Raw genomic sequence first — 13,882 nt, 5'->3', positions numbered from 1 at the left:
GGAATATACATATGCTTACATTATGCGAAGTTAACAATTTGAGGGCTTGGCTGGTGAACTCCTGACTCCACTGAAGTCAATGAACAAACTCCCATTGAATTCAGTGGGGCCAGAATTTCACTCGTTTCTTACAGTGCAGTATAAATCAGACCACACTAAAACTAAAATATAATGTGAAATGAATCACTCTGTACCAGTGATCAATGGCTAATGCATTTTCTGGTTACCTTTTTCCGACATTCTTCTGTGATGAGCTTACAGTTATCAATGACATCTGAAAAGATTATTAAAAAAGTCACAAGAAGTTTTATCTAAAGGACTGAATTTCTCTCAACTTTTTATTTTCTATGCCTTGTATAATGCTGAAGAGCAATGTTTGAGCATATGCTACTATACCACAAGTTTGCTCACAACTGTTCATACCAGAGCCCACTAGAATGCATACTCATCTTTCAAGAGTTTGATTGAAAAAGAATATTTAATTAGAAAGAAGAAAAAAAAATACTGATGTCCCTTATTTTAAATTTTTAAATTGAAAAGTTTCTCAACATATTATCGTAGCCTGACAACTTTAGCAGCTCGATTTCATTAAGACACATCACCTCATTTCCTCTGCTTTAAGAGGAGGATAAAGGGTAAATTTCCAAGAGCTGCAGGGGGTTTTAACCATGTGACTCTTTCTAATGTCATTGTTATAACCCTAGGCAACTCTAAAAATGCATAACACCACATACACAACCCTGTAACCAATCAAATCTTCTTCAGCAAGTCTAAATTATTAATGCAAAGACAACCCTACTGGAGTTGTGCACTGTAACTTCAAGTCTGAGTTATTTAGATTTGATCTCTTACGATATACTGAAACACTGACTGAGAATTGTTTCAAAGTGGAAAGCAACTAAGACATTCTAAAAATTCATTTATTAGACCGTACAACTCAAATAAATCAAGCGCATGTGAAGTCTCCATACAGCAGGGAAAAACAAGAAAGAAAACTACATGCAGTATTTAAAAAAAAAAGAAAATCACTTCATATAAAAAGTACTCACTGTGACATGTTGGACATCTTTTTCCATTGTAAGAAAATCTACTTAATGTCATATCAAAATCTGTAATGATCTATTAAAAGAAAAAAAAGTTATAAAACAGATGCCTAGACTCTGAATGATCACTACTGATAGCTGTGAAGACAATAGAGCTCCAACAAGTCTCCTTATAAAGACTACTGAAATACCTTAGTGTGACTATAGAGAATTAGAACAGTTATTATGATAAATAATCACAATTATATAATATCATATTATAATTAGAGTAACTAGGGTGACTAGACATCCTGATTTTATCGGGACTGTCCCGATATTTACTTCATTGTCCTGCGTCCCGACCGACATTCGGTCGGGACGCGAATTGTCCAGTTATTTTGCCTCCACAGGTGGAGCCCAGAGGGGGCTCGCGCCCCCCCTGCCCCGACTCTGTCCCCCTCCTTCCCCCATTGGATCCCTCCCCAAATCCCCGCCCCCTCACTGCCCCATTGGATCCCTCCCCAAATACCCGCCCTGGTGGGAGGAGGCAGAGGCTTAGGCCTCGGCGCCGGGGAAGGGGTGGGGGATGCCGGCTGCGGCTCCGCCGCCCATGCCCCAGCCGAGCGGTCCCGTGCCCCGCCAGGCGCTTTGCAAAGGGCGGCAGAGTTGGGCTCCATGAGCGGCTGGGTGCTGGATTGCCGGTCCCCTTGCCCAGCCCGTGTTTGTGAAGCCAGCTCTGCTGCAGCCCGCCCTGAGAGCCTCCCTTCCTGCTGCCCCATGTTGGGGGATGTAGTTGGCGCCGGGTGCCAGGCGCACGCATGCCTCTGCCTGACACGCAGCGAGGGAGAGGCGGAGGAGTGGCTGGAAGGGTCGGTCGGGCGGCGGCTCCACCGCGGAGCTGGGGATAATTAGTATCTGTGAGTCTGTCTGCCTCCGGGGGGCAGGGCAGGGGGAGCAGTGCGTGCCTGGCTGGGTGTGCGACCCTAGGTGAGGAGATCCCATCCCGCGACGCTGGGGCGGGTCCCGGCCTGGGGGCCACGGCAAGGTCCCGCTTTCTCCAGCGGGGTGTAGCCCAGTGGCGCGAAGGTCGCTATGGCTCCGCACTCCTGGGCCCGCGGGAAGCTGGAGCCCGCCGGGGAAGGGGCTGCGGCCAGCCCAGGCCGGTCTCCGCACAGGGACCTGGCCGGGGCACGCCCCCTGTCTGTGCCCATCTCCGCGGCGTCGGGGTGTCAGTCCTCGGGCTCCGGGCGGGGGTTGTTGAGTCCCGGGGCCGCCGTTTACATCTGCATGTGGCCGGCACCAGCCTAGGCGCTTCCCGCTTGTTCATGCTTTTTTTTTTTCCCCTCCGCCGCCGGCTTTTTCTTTTTTTTTTGTGGCTCCGCCCCCGCATCCAGATATTTCGCCTCTGTGATCTGGTCACCCTAAGAGTAACTCATTAAAATAATATGCTTTTGCATCTTGTCCTGAAGTTATCCTTTTAGTATCCAGAGTTTGGACATCTCCTGACTTGGCTACCTTATGTCACTCACTATTTAATGACATTAATGGAAAATAGTGAAGTTATACACTTGAATTTAGGAGGTTTACTGAGATAGTTCAACAGATCTCCCAACTTTGAAGTCTTATTGAAAGTTGGCTCCTGTCATACACACATTTCCACTTTCTGGCCTAGAACAAACAGCATGATTGTTTGTTCATATCTTGCACACATCTTTATCCCATTTTTCACCTGAAGTTTGGCAGCTCCACCTTTGATGAGTCCACAGATGATTTCTTCTACTCTTCCTGGGTCCTTGATATGGACAGTCTTCTTCTGAAATTCTGGCATCTATAAGAAATAGAACAGAGAAGGAAATAAATTATAAACTAAAATATAGACATTTAATTGTTAAACATTAAAGGGCCGGTACCACATATAAAGAGTTCTGCATAACACTGAGTAGGATAATGGAGAAGTAAAAAAAAAAAAAAAAAAAGGCAAAAAGCCCTGGGACTGCTAGTGGTCCCCAAAGTGCATACAATCTCTGTTCATCCTTGTCAACGCCGCTTCCCAAATGATTTCTCCTTCGCTCTCCTCAATTAGCCACTCCCCCCTTTCCACGATCCCCCTATGTATCAACTGGAAAGTAAGGGGTTCTAAGGAAGAAGAGAAACAAGAAATGCTGCAGTAAGGCACCAAGAAGTAGAAAGAGTTGGGTTTAAGAGTGTGTCATGTGTCGTTGTATGCCTTTAAGACTGATGGTTTTATCATGGCTTTTAGTTGTGCCTAAGATGTTCAGTTCACTTATAAAGACTGACCTCAGAATCCACCTCATAATTGTGAGGACTGTGCACAAAACATTACTTGTTCTCCCAAGGTATGACCACAGTAACCCATACAGGGCATTCTATGATACAACAGGTCACATTTCAGTACTGCAGGAATTGATGTAAATTCAAGGAAACAAAACTCAAGATGGTACTGTTAGGCGACAGCACAGAAGTTTTGCACATTAACTTTTGAAAAATTGGAAGGACTGAGCAGTCTTACTGGCAGAGTTGTCAACTTATTCAGTTTTGGGGGAGAGGAAGAGACAGCTCAGAAGAACTTGACTTTGGGGAGAGGGAAAATACAGTAAAAGTTAGTTCATTTACAAGTTTTCTTGCGTCAGTACAATGCTCCAACTGCATGGGTTGCACACACTGTTGGGGAACATTTATATTCAAATCCAAATCTAGTTTCAACTGATAACCCCTTTAGGACATGCAGGTTGTCTCCACTGCCAGTGATAATTTAGGTTAGTGGCAAAAGTACCGATCAAGTTGTGGTAGTCATTCCAACCAGGTGACCAGAAGTGCTCCATATATATTTTGTTATGACTCTAAAGTTAGTAGCAGAAGCTGAGGCACTGCTTACACTGGTGCTCTTACCCTGTGAATTCACTGTTCACTGCCCAGCATCATTCCTACCATGCCAAATCCTCTTTTTCTTGCAAAGTCCCTATGCACCACCTATCACCTGCACAGTGATATCACCTGCACCACCTATCACCTGCATCTGAGGCCTTCTGTAACCACCATGTGGACTATGGGATGTAACTGGCCATGAGTTAATGTTTTCATTCACTGTTCAAACACAGCCTGCATCAGTTCATGCTTGGCACATGATCTATGCCACATAAAAGCTAGAAAAATGTTTTTAAAAAGGAGCATAGATTCTCAAATAATTGATGGGGCTACCAGAGAAATTCATATTTGATGACTGATGAACATCAATCTAATCATGCAACACTGATCTTTCTTCCTATTCTTGATACTATTTTCTCTCATACTGTACCCTCATCAATGAGCCCTCAGAGTCTGTTAAATATATAAGTCACTGTGGAAATAAAGCCCAAATAAAACCAAAAAAACCAACCTTCTTAACAGTTCTTTTGTCATTTTCACCATGGTGTCATTTTCACCATGATGAAATGCTATTTTGTATGCTATATATCCATCCCCGTACACACCACTCTATCTATCCATCCCCACCCGCACCCCTCTGTCTATCCATCCCGATACACCCTCTCTATCTATCTATTCCCGTACACACCCCTCTGTGTATCCCTCCCCGTTTGTATAAATCCTGCAAATGCTGACAATGTAACTGACAATTAAGATGACTCTTAGATTTGTATTTAGACAGAGTGAAAGCATTATCCTCTACTGCCAACCTTCAAAAATCACAAGACACTGGCATATATTGCCCCCAAACTGCACTGTTTCCAATTTGCTTTGTGATTAGTCTAAAGACTTTAAATACAATGGGGCCTCAAATAGCTGTTAGGAGGGTTACTCTTCTTATTTTAGGACTGAAGAGCTCTCATTCTTTCCTTCTCCAATCATTTTTCTGCCTCTCTTGGGCCCCTCTCCCAATGTCCATTTGTAATTTATTTTCATTCTTCTGCTTCATGTCCCACAATTCTCTCCTACCCATATTTTTCCTCCCTTTCCTCTCACTTGCTCTCTCAATCTTCCATCAGGACCCACATTCCCGGGGCTCTCTCAGTTTTCAAATCATATAGCTGAGAGGGCAGACTAGTTTCAGTTCCACTGGAAACGATGAAGAGATGGTCATCACTGTTACTAGAGGCAGACCACCTGCAAAGACTATAGGGAAGTTGTATTCACCTTAACCGAGGTCAGTCACTTTTAATGGAACTGAAAGCAAACCGGAAATGGCAGCCATTTTGAATAGAGCACTGCTACCAGAAATCAAAAGATTTGGAGAAACTTTGGGGGAAAAAATGCACACCTAACGTTGAGACTTGCAATAACATCACAGTACAGCAATTGTTGTCTTAGATTAACAGCAATTTACGAAGCAAACTACAAATTTTTTTCCATGGTTGAAGGCGCTTCTCAGAAGTTAATAAAAATTTCAAATATTTATTACAAATACATACTGAAGCCAATTCTGCTATGTGTGTAGGATTCTATACTGAGAACACATTACAGGTAAAATATTTCAATACCGGTTGAGAACTGGTAGAACTCTGCAATGCCACTCAGGTGACAAAAATCCATTTCCAGTTGCTCATGCTATAGGTTGGTTCTGGGTGGGAATACTGCCAAGACAGAATGCTCAGATTCTTTTGTAGGAAGTTACAACTGTCTTGTTTTGCTCACAAGTGATCACTATGGCTCATGAAGTTAGTTTTGGTGGGGAACGTCACTGTTAACACACACAGATACACACCCACCCCATTCTCAATTCAGATTTATTTTTTATGTCGTTTCAGTGTCATATGCTGTTACCTTCGTGAGCACTACATAACCAAGAAAACTGTCTAGACTGGACTGCAATCCGGATACATTTGTTTTGTACCATCACCAACAACACTTAAAATTCTGTTGAGTAGTAAGTAAGGTGCCATTTTTATACAGTCACATTTCAGACGAGAACCACTCTTTATACAGTGGTGCAGTCTAACTCAGCATCTGGACCTCTCTTGTCCCTTTTAAATGAATGGATATTCACAGTGTTAGATAATCTGAAAGTTAAATTAGGAAAAAATAAAGGATAGGGAATCATTAAAGTTCTGACAAGGACACAGTAAACTCTTCATAAAAAATGCTTGTCAAATCTGTTGGTTAATCAAGAATCCTCTCATGAGTCCTTTGAGAGTCACACCAGAGTTGCATGTATAATTCAGATATAGAAAAGTATTCACAAGAACTATTATCAGTACATCAGGTGAACTAGAGTCATATGGTATGAAACAGAAAACATTGCAATTTTCAACTTTTTCTGAAGCATTTTATAGAACATATTAAAATTCATTTTGCAGTTTGTGGATTGCTGATAGACAAATCTGGAATAAATGGGTATTTTTATGCCCGAGCAAGAGAATTCCTACAGTATTTGAAAGAGAAGAGTTCCTCAGCCTTGATCTGTGGTTCTTTCACCCCAGGAATCTGAAAGTTTACTCACCTCTGAATCCTTCCATTTCAATTACATAAAATGGATATGCGTGTTTAGAAGGGAGAGAATGCAAAAATGATATAATTGTCCTACGCAAGTAGTATTTCAGACATTATTAGGCTGGCTTAGTTACCAAGAAGAGAGGGAATGATATCGGAGAGAGGTACATTTAAACTTCTTTTTAATTCCCAGAGATTTCTCTGGGCATAATTTGAATACCTTGACACTGATATTGCTTTGCTTTGGACTACACCAATTTCTTTTTTGGTTTCTGAAAATACTTTAAAATGCTATGTTTATTTTTCTGCCAAAAAAGACTGTTCTAAAAGAAGAAAATGTGATTGTTTCAGTGCATGACATTTTCAGCAAGCATTTCTGAACATAAAGAAAGCATCATGCCTCATCTATGTTGCAAAGTGGCTTACCTCACTCTCACTGGTACTAATTGATGCTGAAAACTTGTGCTGCTCCTTTAGTTCCAATATAGCTTCTACATGAGAATCAAGGAAGAAAGGCAGATTCAATACTCAATATTTCAGAACAAAAGTGCCACTTCCAAAGAGAGGACAACTCACATTAGTTAATAAAATCCAAATCCTGTAATGTAGATATTTTCACAGGCAGAAGCAGGCCTGCATCATGGGTACAATCTGTGTCCTTCAATAGACTCGAAGTCTCTATCAGGCAGTGTTATGTTAGTTCTTTAAATAGTTGAAACCAATGTCTCTACTTATGAAAAAGCAGTGAACTAATCACTTACATTATAAGTGATAATTTAATTACAAATAAGAATACAACAAGCTATTACATTTTGACTAAAATATGTTTACCATGGAATTACTTTAGTTTTATCTGTACTTTTAGTATATTTTAAGTGCACTACTTTTTATAAGTGATCACTAGCTTCCTATTGGGTACTATAGAGAAAAGTATGTATGACTTATACTTCAGTACCTCCCCCCCATGCTCCCGACTACGGAGCTTATTGTTTTTTGCTGCATTTGTGATCACGTTCTTCATAGCTGGAGTAGATAAGAGGATCCAAGTTGGGAGGAATTCAGAAGACAGACAGAAATGAACTACCATAGGAGTGCAAGGTAAAGCCCATAAAAAAGTCACGTGAACACAGAAATTCTGAATTAACTGTAACAGGAAAGCTCTAGGAGTTAGCTCAATATACACAGGCCCATCAAAAAGTCTGACATGTTGGTTGGTTGAAAAAATAAGATGTACCAAGAAACAGAGAACACTTATGGGCAATTCTATAATTGATGGTACATCACCATCTTGAATCCTATGTTCAGTTTTTGTCACCTTGTCTAAATAGAAAGCCTAGAAAACAATGGAGATCATAAGAAGCCAGAGACTTCAAAGGGATTAGAAATATATGAGAAGTTTAAAGTAAGTTTTATGGAAGTAGTCAGTTAGGCACTCCTATTAAACACTTATAATAAAGATGTGAATGAAGATCCACAGCCCTGGAACATTCTATAGAGGATATGCAGAAGTTACTGGAGTAGCCCATCAAGATACAGTTAACTTTGGAATAGGGTGTAAAAGAAGGTGCTGATGTTGAAAGGCAATTTTGACATTGCTGAGGTAGATTGTGTGTCAGCCTACATGTTGATGAATGAGCTTTAATTGACAGTGTAGATTCAGAAAATCTTCAGCCCTATAGAGCCATAGTAGGAGACAACTTGTATAAAGAAGATATGGAGACAAGTTCTGAGAATAAGGGTAACCACTTGCAGGACCATTCATTACTTAAAATCTGCATCTCACACATGGTATGTAGTGAGAGAATTACTTAATGAGAGAGTTTTAAGTTTATTTAATGTTTAATTTATGGAGCAAAATGCTCCTGTTCTTTTGTTTGTTTTTACATAATATCCCAGGTATTTAAATATATTATTCCTGTTTTTTTCCATCATTACTATTGCATATAAATAATGTACATTACCCTGGTAGAATATGGTAGAGAGGGGTAGAGAGAGAGAAACTAAAATTCGATCTGATCACAAAATTCATACTAAATTTAAAGGGCAAAATCCTGGTTCCATTGAAGCCAATGAGACCAAGTGTAGGCTTAAAAATAGACTCCAATCTGCCTGAAAAGCAACAAATAGAAACAGTGCTTCTAGTGCCAGTTGCTTTGTTACATTACAAAATCTAATTAAAAAACTGGCAGCAGATAATTCAAGATTTAGGTCTCTCAAATCTTTGTTTATTGAAATGAGAGAAAGAGAGAGTGAGTGTGTGTGTATGTTATGAAGTTCTTAAAACTACAGGGAAATCTAGAGAGCTGATCCAGGAGATGAGCGATAAAATTCATTTTAAATAGTGCCAACCTGACGATATTAGGGATGTGTTCATCCATCTAGGCTGTTTGACTGTTATAGTAGGGAGAATGTTAAATTTGACTAGTTTGATTTATTGGGAATTTATATTCCCAGATATTGATCTTGTTTGGGCCTATATAAAAGGGTAAAAAAAATTCATAAGGGTGCAATCCTCTGCACAAGTGCCTCTGGCTTATTTAGGTTTTGCTTGTAACTGGGAGTGATCCAATTTTATCAAAATTTATTCAAACCTACTAATTTGGGAATGGAATACACAGGATAAGTAAATATCCCAGTAAATCATCCTCCAGGCATGACCGTCAGTTTCCTCCACCAATTCCTTTTTCTGCTTTAATAATACGATGCTCTATTATAATTATCTGAACAACAGAGTCAGACACATCCCTATTTTGTGTCCTGAGAGAACAAAAAGTGGTAGTAGTTTTCCACTAAGAAACATAAATATCTGTGGGACTGTGCAATTTCCTGATTTTGACATTGTCCTTCTAGGCCACATTTAGTTAAGGCCTCAAACACAATAGACTAAAATATTATACTTGGTCAAAGAGCTTTTCTGCACCACTGAGAATCATGAAAAGGATTTTGGTTTTGCTGAAGTGGTGTATAAAATCAAGACATTTCTACTGGCAGTAAATGTTGCTATGGCCTTTACAACTTGTGGGAATAATGTATCTGGGTAAGAGACTAGTATTTTAGCATCTATTTTAAATGAGACTTGCAATTACAATTCATACTTTTGAAACAAATATGCAGTACCTCTATGGCTTGAACCCAGAGCACTGAGAGTAGCCTGGGCAGAGAAGGTGAGAAATTGCTTCCCCACCAACCCACTACTCCAGGCAGCACAGCGGCATGTCTTTCAGAATCTCCCAAGTGTTCAAAGAGTACCTGCAGGAGACTTATCCTTCTCTTCTCTCTAAATGAAGCTAAATCTTTTTGGTGAAAGGAGAAGAGGCAGGGTTTGCTGCATTGGTTTATATATTGGGGGAGGGTTACTGACAGTCACTGAAGCCAAGAGCAGCAGGTATCTGAGGGGAATGTATGAATTTTAAGGGGGAAGAGTGGATGAAAATTCCACAGCAGATCTCCCTCTATCTTTTGCTGGAGTTCTGGGATGAGCATAGACCAAGATCTTGAGGGAGGTTCTTGTTACTGGATAGGTCACTCAGTGACAACACTGGTGGTCGGTTTACATTTTGAAGGCTATCTTCACAAGGAAGGCTACACCTAGCTGTTTAAAAAATTAAATGAAAGATTTAGACAAAGTGAATCTTTTAACAGCTGCAATATTAATGACAGATATATAATCCCCAGGGGGAAATTCAGTGTCCCCAACATTAAGGAACTCCACTTTGGATAATTAATTAATTATATTAAAGCATTATTAATGTGGGGTTCTGTGCACATGTTCTTATTGAGGCCTAGCTAAACAAACTATTTGAACTTTACAGACCATACTTTTTGTGTGTTAAGAGATTTGGGGTGGGGGACGGAGAGTGGAGAAAGTGAAAAGCCTCAATTTCTTTTAAGTCCTACAACTCAAAAACAGTTTCTCAGATTTATTTCAGGCTTTCCAAACAAATCCCATTTGGCCATTGATAACCAGGGGATATTTCAGACTGAAGGAGGTTTTTCTAAAAATGTTATTACCTGTAAGTGAGAGAAGCTCAAAATCTGACTTAAAACGGAAAATTACTTTCAGTATTAATTGTATGGAGACATAGAAGTGACTCCACAATTAGATCTAGGTGAACATCCTGAACAAGATTAGTCATAAACTCAGATTTTCATTATCAACTAGTCCAAGATTCCTAACCAGGGTTATAAACACCACTGTTCTGGAGATACCTTGAACGAGGCCATGGAAAAATGGGCAGTGTATTTTTAAACTGATAGCCTTGTAACCCTATACTACTTGGTATATATAAAGTTCTTGCTTGTTTTGCCAAGACTAATCTGTTATGGATGCTTCTCAAAAAGAAGAGCTGTTAGAACCCTCCCTCCTCTCCCGGATGGTATAATGATAAAAATAGAAGACAACTGGAGAATTGTACACAAGTTGTTTTATGGAGTAAGGTCTATTTCTATGTGTGTCAGTACTCTTTGTCCAGAGCCTTAGAAATTAGCTGTTTTCTTACTAAATTTGTTGAGAGATGCAAGCTGATATGCATTCGCTTTGTAAACCTATAATAAAACTAAGGCAACCATATGACCACCAAAAATGTTAAGATCTTGGACAAGAATTAAATCAGGTAAGCAGATAAGAATTAGTTGTGTTTTAATGTGTATGAATGTTACTAATCTCATGAATTTTAACTGCTGTCACATTTGTTTTCAGAATTGTGTGATATAATTTAAGCCTCACCAAAACTAGGCAATCTTCCAGATTCTAAATCCATTAACAGCAACTTTTAATTCAGAGGAAACAAGAAAATCTACTTTGATTCTTTCTGAACAAGGAAGCTGAAAATGAATGCTACAGAGTTGTGATGACAAAAAGTTAACTGCAAATTTTATTTTTATGCTGTGGTGGTGACTTCCAATAACATTTTAAAAACCAAGAGGAGCTCTCACAGAGCTCAACTTGCGAAAGCAAACTAGTACTTTAAAATTACTATGTAATGAGATTTATTCAGGGAATTAAAAATATCCTTGGGACTCGCTATCATATACTCAGTTATGTACCAGTACCAAAAAGACAGAGCAAGGTACCAGTGACAGTTTTAAAATCTGATATTTTTGAAACCGTGGTTAATGCCACCTAAAAGTTGGGAATCTCATTTTCCTGATGATCTACAGTAATTGTTTCATGAAATCTGAAGTAAAAACCCCACATCACTTTGATTACTTTCATCTAGTTTCTCCCAACCCCCTTTTCACATTTGATATGATTGCAGGGACATTATTTTGAAATGTGCTAAAGCTAGAAACCAATGCTGTATCTGTTAATTTAAGATTGCACCTTTCAGAAGGTATAAAGCCTCAGTTTCTAATTTCTAAATTTGAAAGTTACTAGCTGCAAAAAGCCAAATTGGAATTGAAGTGTGTGTAGTGAAAACAAGAGTGTAGTAAAAAAAAAAAAAAAAAAAAAAGATTTTGAAGTAAGATACCTCACATACTATGGCAAGAAATGTTTTGGTGACCTACTAAGCTTTACTAAGCCATAGTCTTAGACTGCTGATCAAAAAGGAAAAAAAGTTGATCTTTGCAGTGATGACACTCAGATATCAAAGCACTGATTATGCTAATTTATTTATAGCATATTTTTGCAACAGTACTAGAATCCTAAAAAGGGTAGCTTAATGGGATGGGGAGACGTTTTTATTTAAGACCCAAGCATACTAAGTATTGGAATATGTACTTTAATAAAAAAATAGAAGAAATAAAGAAAACTGAAATTTGAATTTCCAATAAAGTAGTCAAAATGTTTCCCCCCATTTCAGAATTTTGTTTAGAAGATTGATTGATGTGCTACAAATTTTTGTGCTTACTGCTGCACTGGACTCTGACTTGGACATTTTTGGAAGAAGTGCATGTTTTAAGAGGTTATTCTTGGACAATTGACTGACAGCACTTTTTCTCATGCTTTTAAAAAGAGAGTACCTGTGCGTTGAGCTTAGGGCACTCTTGATTCTTCTGTCCTTGATTTTGTCCTACTGCAACAGCATAGGTGCTAAGCAACGTCCAGAGATGCAGGGCTTGCATACAGGCTGCCAACAAAAACCAAGTAAACCTCAAAGAAATGGTCTGCTACATTATCTGATTTTTTGAAAAAAATGTTTTTTTGCTGTATATACATAAAGGCATGACACTCACAGTGTATATTTAGACCAATCTGAAATTACCCATATTTTAAGCGATACCAATGCACATTTTACATATAAGAAGTTAATCTACTGAATAACTAGATCAACCATTTTTTATTCCCTTAATGCTTTTTTGAAGTCTACACTATCAGACATTGATTTTTTAGAAAATGTATTAAGCTGTTAGAATAAGCATGCATAAGTAACACACAATTGATAATACTGGCTTACAAAATGCAGGCAGAAGACAGTGCCATTTCTGTTTACATGAATTGCACACACTTACCGGAGGGGTTTGCCGGAGCAGCTGAAGGAGTGAAAGAAAATTCTTCTTGCTTGGGAAACACTAATATAGCAGCACAAGGTGCAGTTGAGGGCGTTTCCAAATACAGCCTGACTAATCCCTGTGCAAAAACCCAGGGTCCTGTGACGCACATCAGCAATGCACAGCACTTTGTTATGCTCAGCGATACAGCTTACAGACGATCAGCTGGTGCACCAACAACAGAACCTTTGACCTTCACTGAATGAACAGCTTTGATGGATGCAGCAGGCAAATTTGGATTTCTGTAACAGAGGAAGGCACTTCTTGTTTTGCAAAGCAAAAGCCTATTTCTTTGGTATATTTCCAACCTTTTCCCTACCAAATCTTTTTAAACTGCCTTAGGACAGCAATGAATTCCTTACATCTCATTAAGAAAAGGTGTATGCAACTTATTTAGTAGAAGAAACAAATTACAGGAAATTAAGTATTTACAGAGGCATTACTTATCTATGCAATAATGAAGCAGGAAATCCAGGAGGATTGTTTGTTAGTATTTGGGAGGCCTCAATTAACGTGCTTTAGCAATTTTGTCATTAGGAGCATTGCCAAACTGGATGAAGAAAAAAGTAATTGTTTGGGGTTGGGGAGGGAAATGGGATTGAAAGGAAATTATTTTCTTATTGTAAAGCAGTGTTTTTCAACCTTTTTTCATTTGCAGACCCCTAAAAAATTTCAAATGGAGGTGTGGACCCCTTTGGAAATCTTAGAGAGAGTATGTGGACCACAGGTGGAAAACCACTATTGTAAAGGATAAAGATTTTTTTCCTGGCATCTTTTCCAGACTCTTTAGAAAAATAAATGTCATGTGAATTCAATGCTCATGAAAGGTTCCAATGTGACAGCACAAGTGAAAGCTTCTCTATTGCCCCTGCATATCCTTAGGTTTTTGGTGGCTCTTTCAGACTCTCAGAACTTGTCCCGAA

The 13,882-nt window shown here is 39.2% G+C and overlaps 1 protein-coding gene across 3 annotated transcripts in view; it reads right to left on the bottom strand.

Annotated features, from left to right (window-relative positions):
* The window catches only part of NT5C3A (5'-nucleotidase, cytosolic IIIA), a 35,620-nt gene that overhangs the window by 5,262 nt on the left and 16,476 nt on the right, over positions 1 to 13,882 (bottom strand). Inside the window, exons 1-5 of one of the 3 annotated variants that reach the window (XM_065398693.1) lie at positions 12,921 to 13,149; positions 12,432 to 12,538; positions 2,752 to 2,850; positions 1,050 to 1,119; positions 228 to 274 (exon numbers count right to left, since the gene is read on the bottom strand). In XM_065398693.1, coding sequence (XP_065254765.1) covers positions 228 to 274; positions 1,050 to 1,119; positions 2,752 to 2,850; positions 12,432 to 12,538; positions 12,921 to 13,071 — 474 coding nt within the window. In that variant the 5' untranslated portion in view covers positions 13,072 to 13,149. Of the gene's footprint in view, positions 1 to 227; positions 275 to 1,049; positions 1,120 to 2,751; positions 2,851 to 6,893; positions 6,955 to 12,431; positions 12,539 to 12,920; positions 13,150 to 13,882 lie in introns of those variants that run through there. The other 2 variants (XM_065398695.1, XM_065398694.1) reach the window with 2 other exon arrangements.

This window comes from Emys orbicularis, chromosome 2, assembly GCF_028017835.1.
Source record: "Emys orbicularis isolate rEmyOrb1 chromosome 2, rEmyOrb1.hap1, whole genome shotgun sequence".
NCBI classification, from domain to species: domain Eukaryota; kingdom Metazoa; phylum Chordata; order Testudines; family Emydidae; genus Emys; species Emys orbicularis.
Note: the sequence above shows the minus strand (reverse complement) of the source record. Positions and strands in the feature narration are given on the sequence as shown.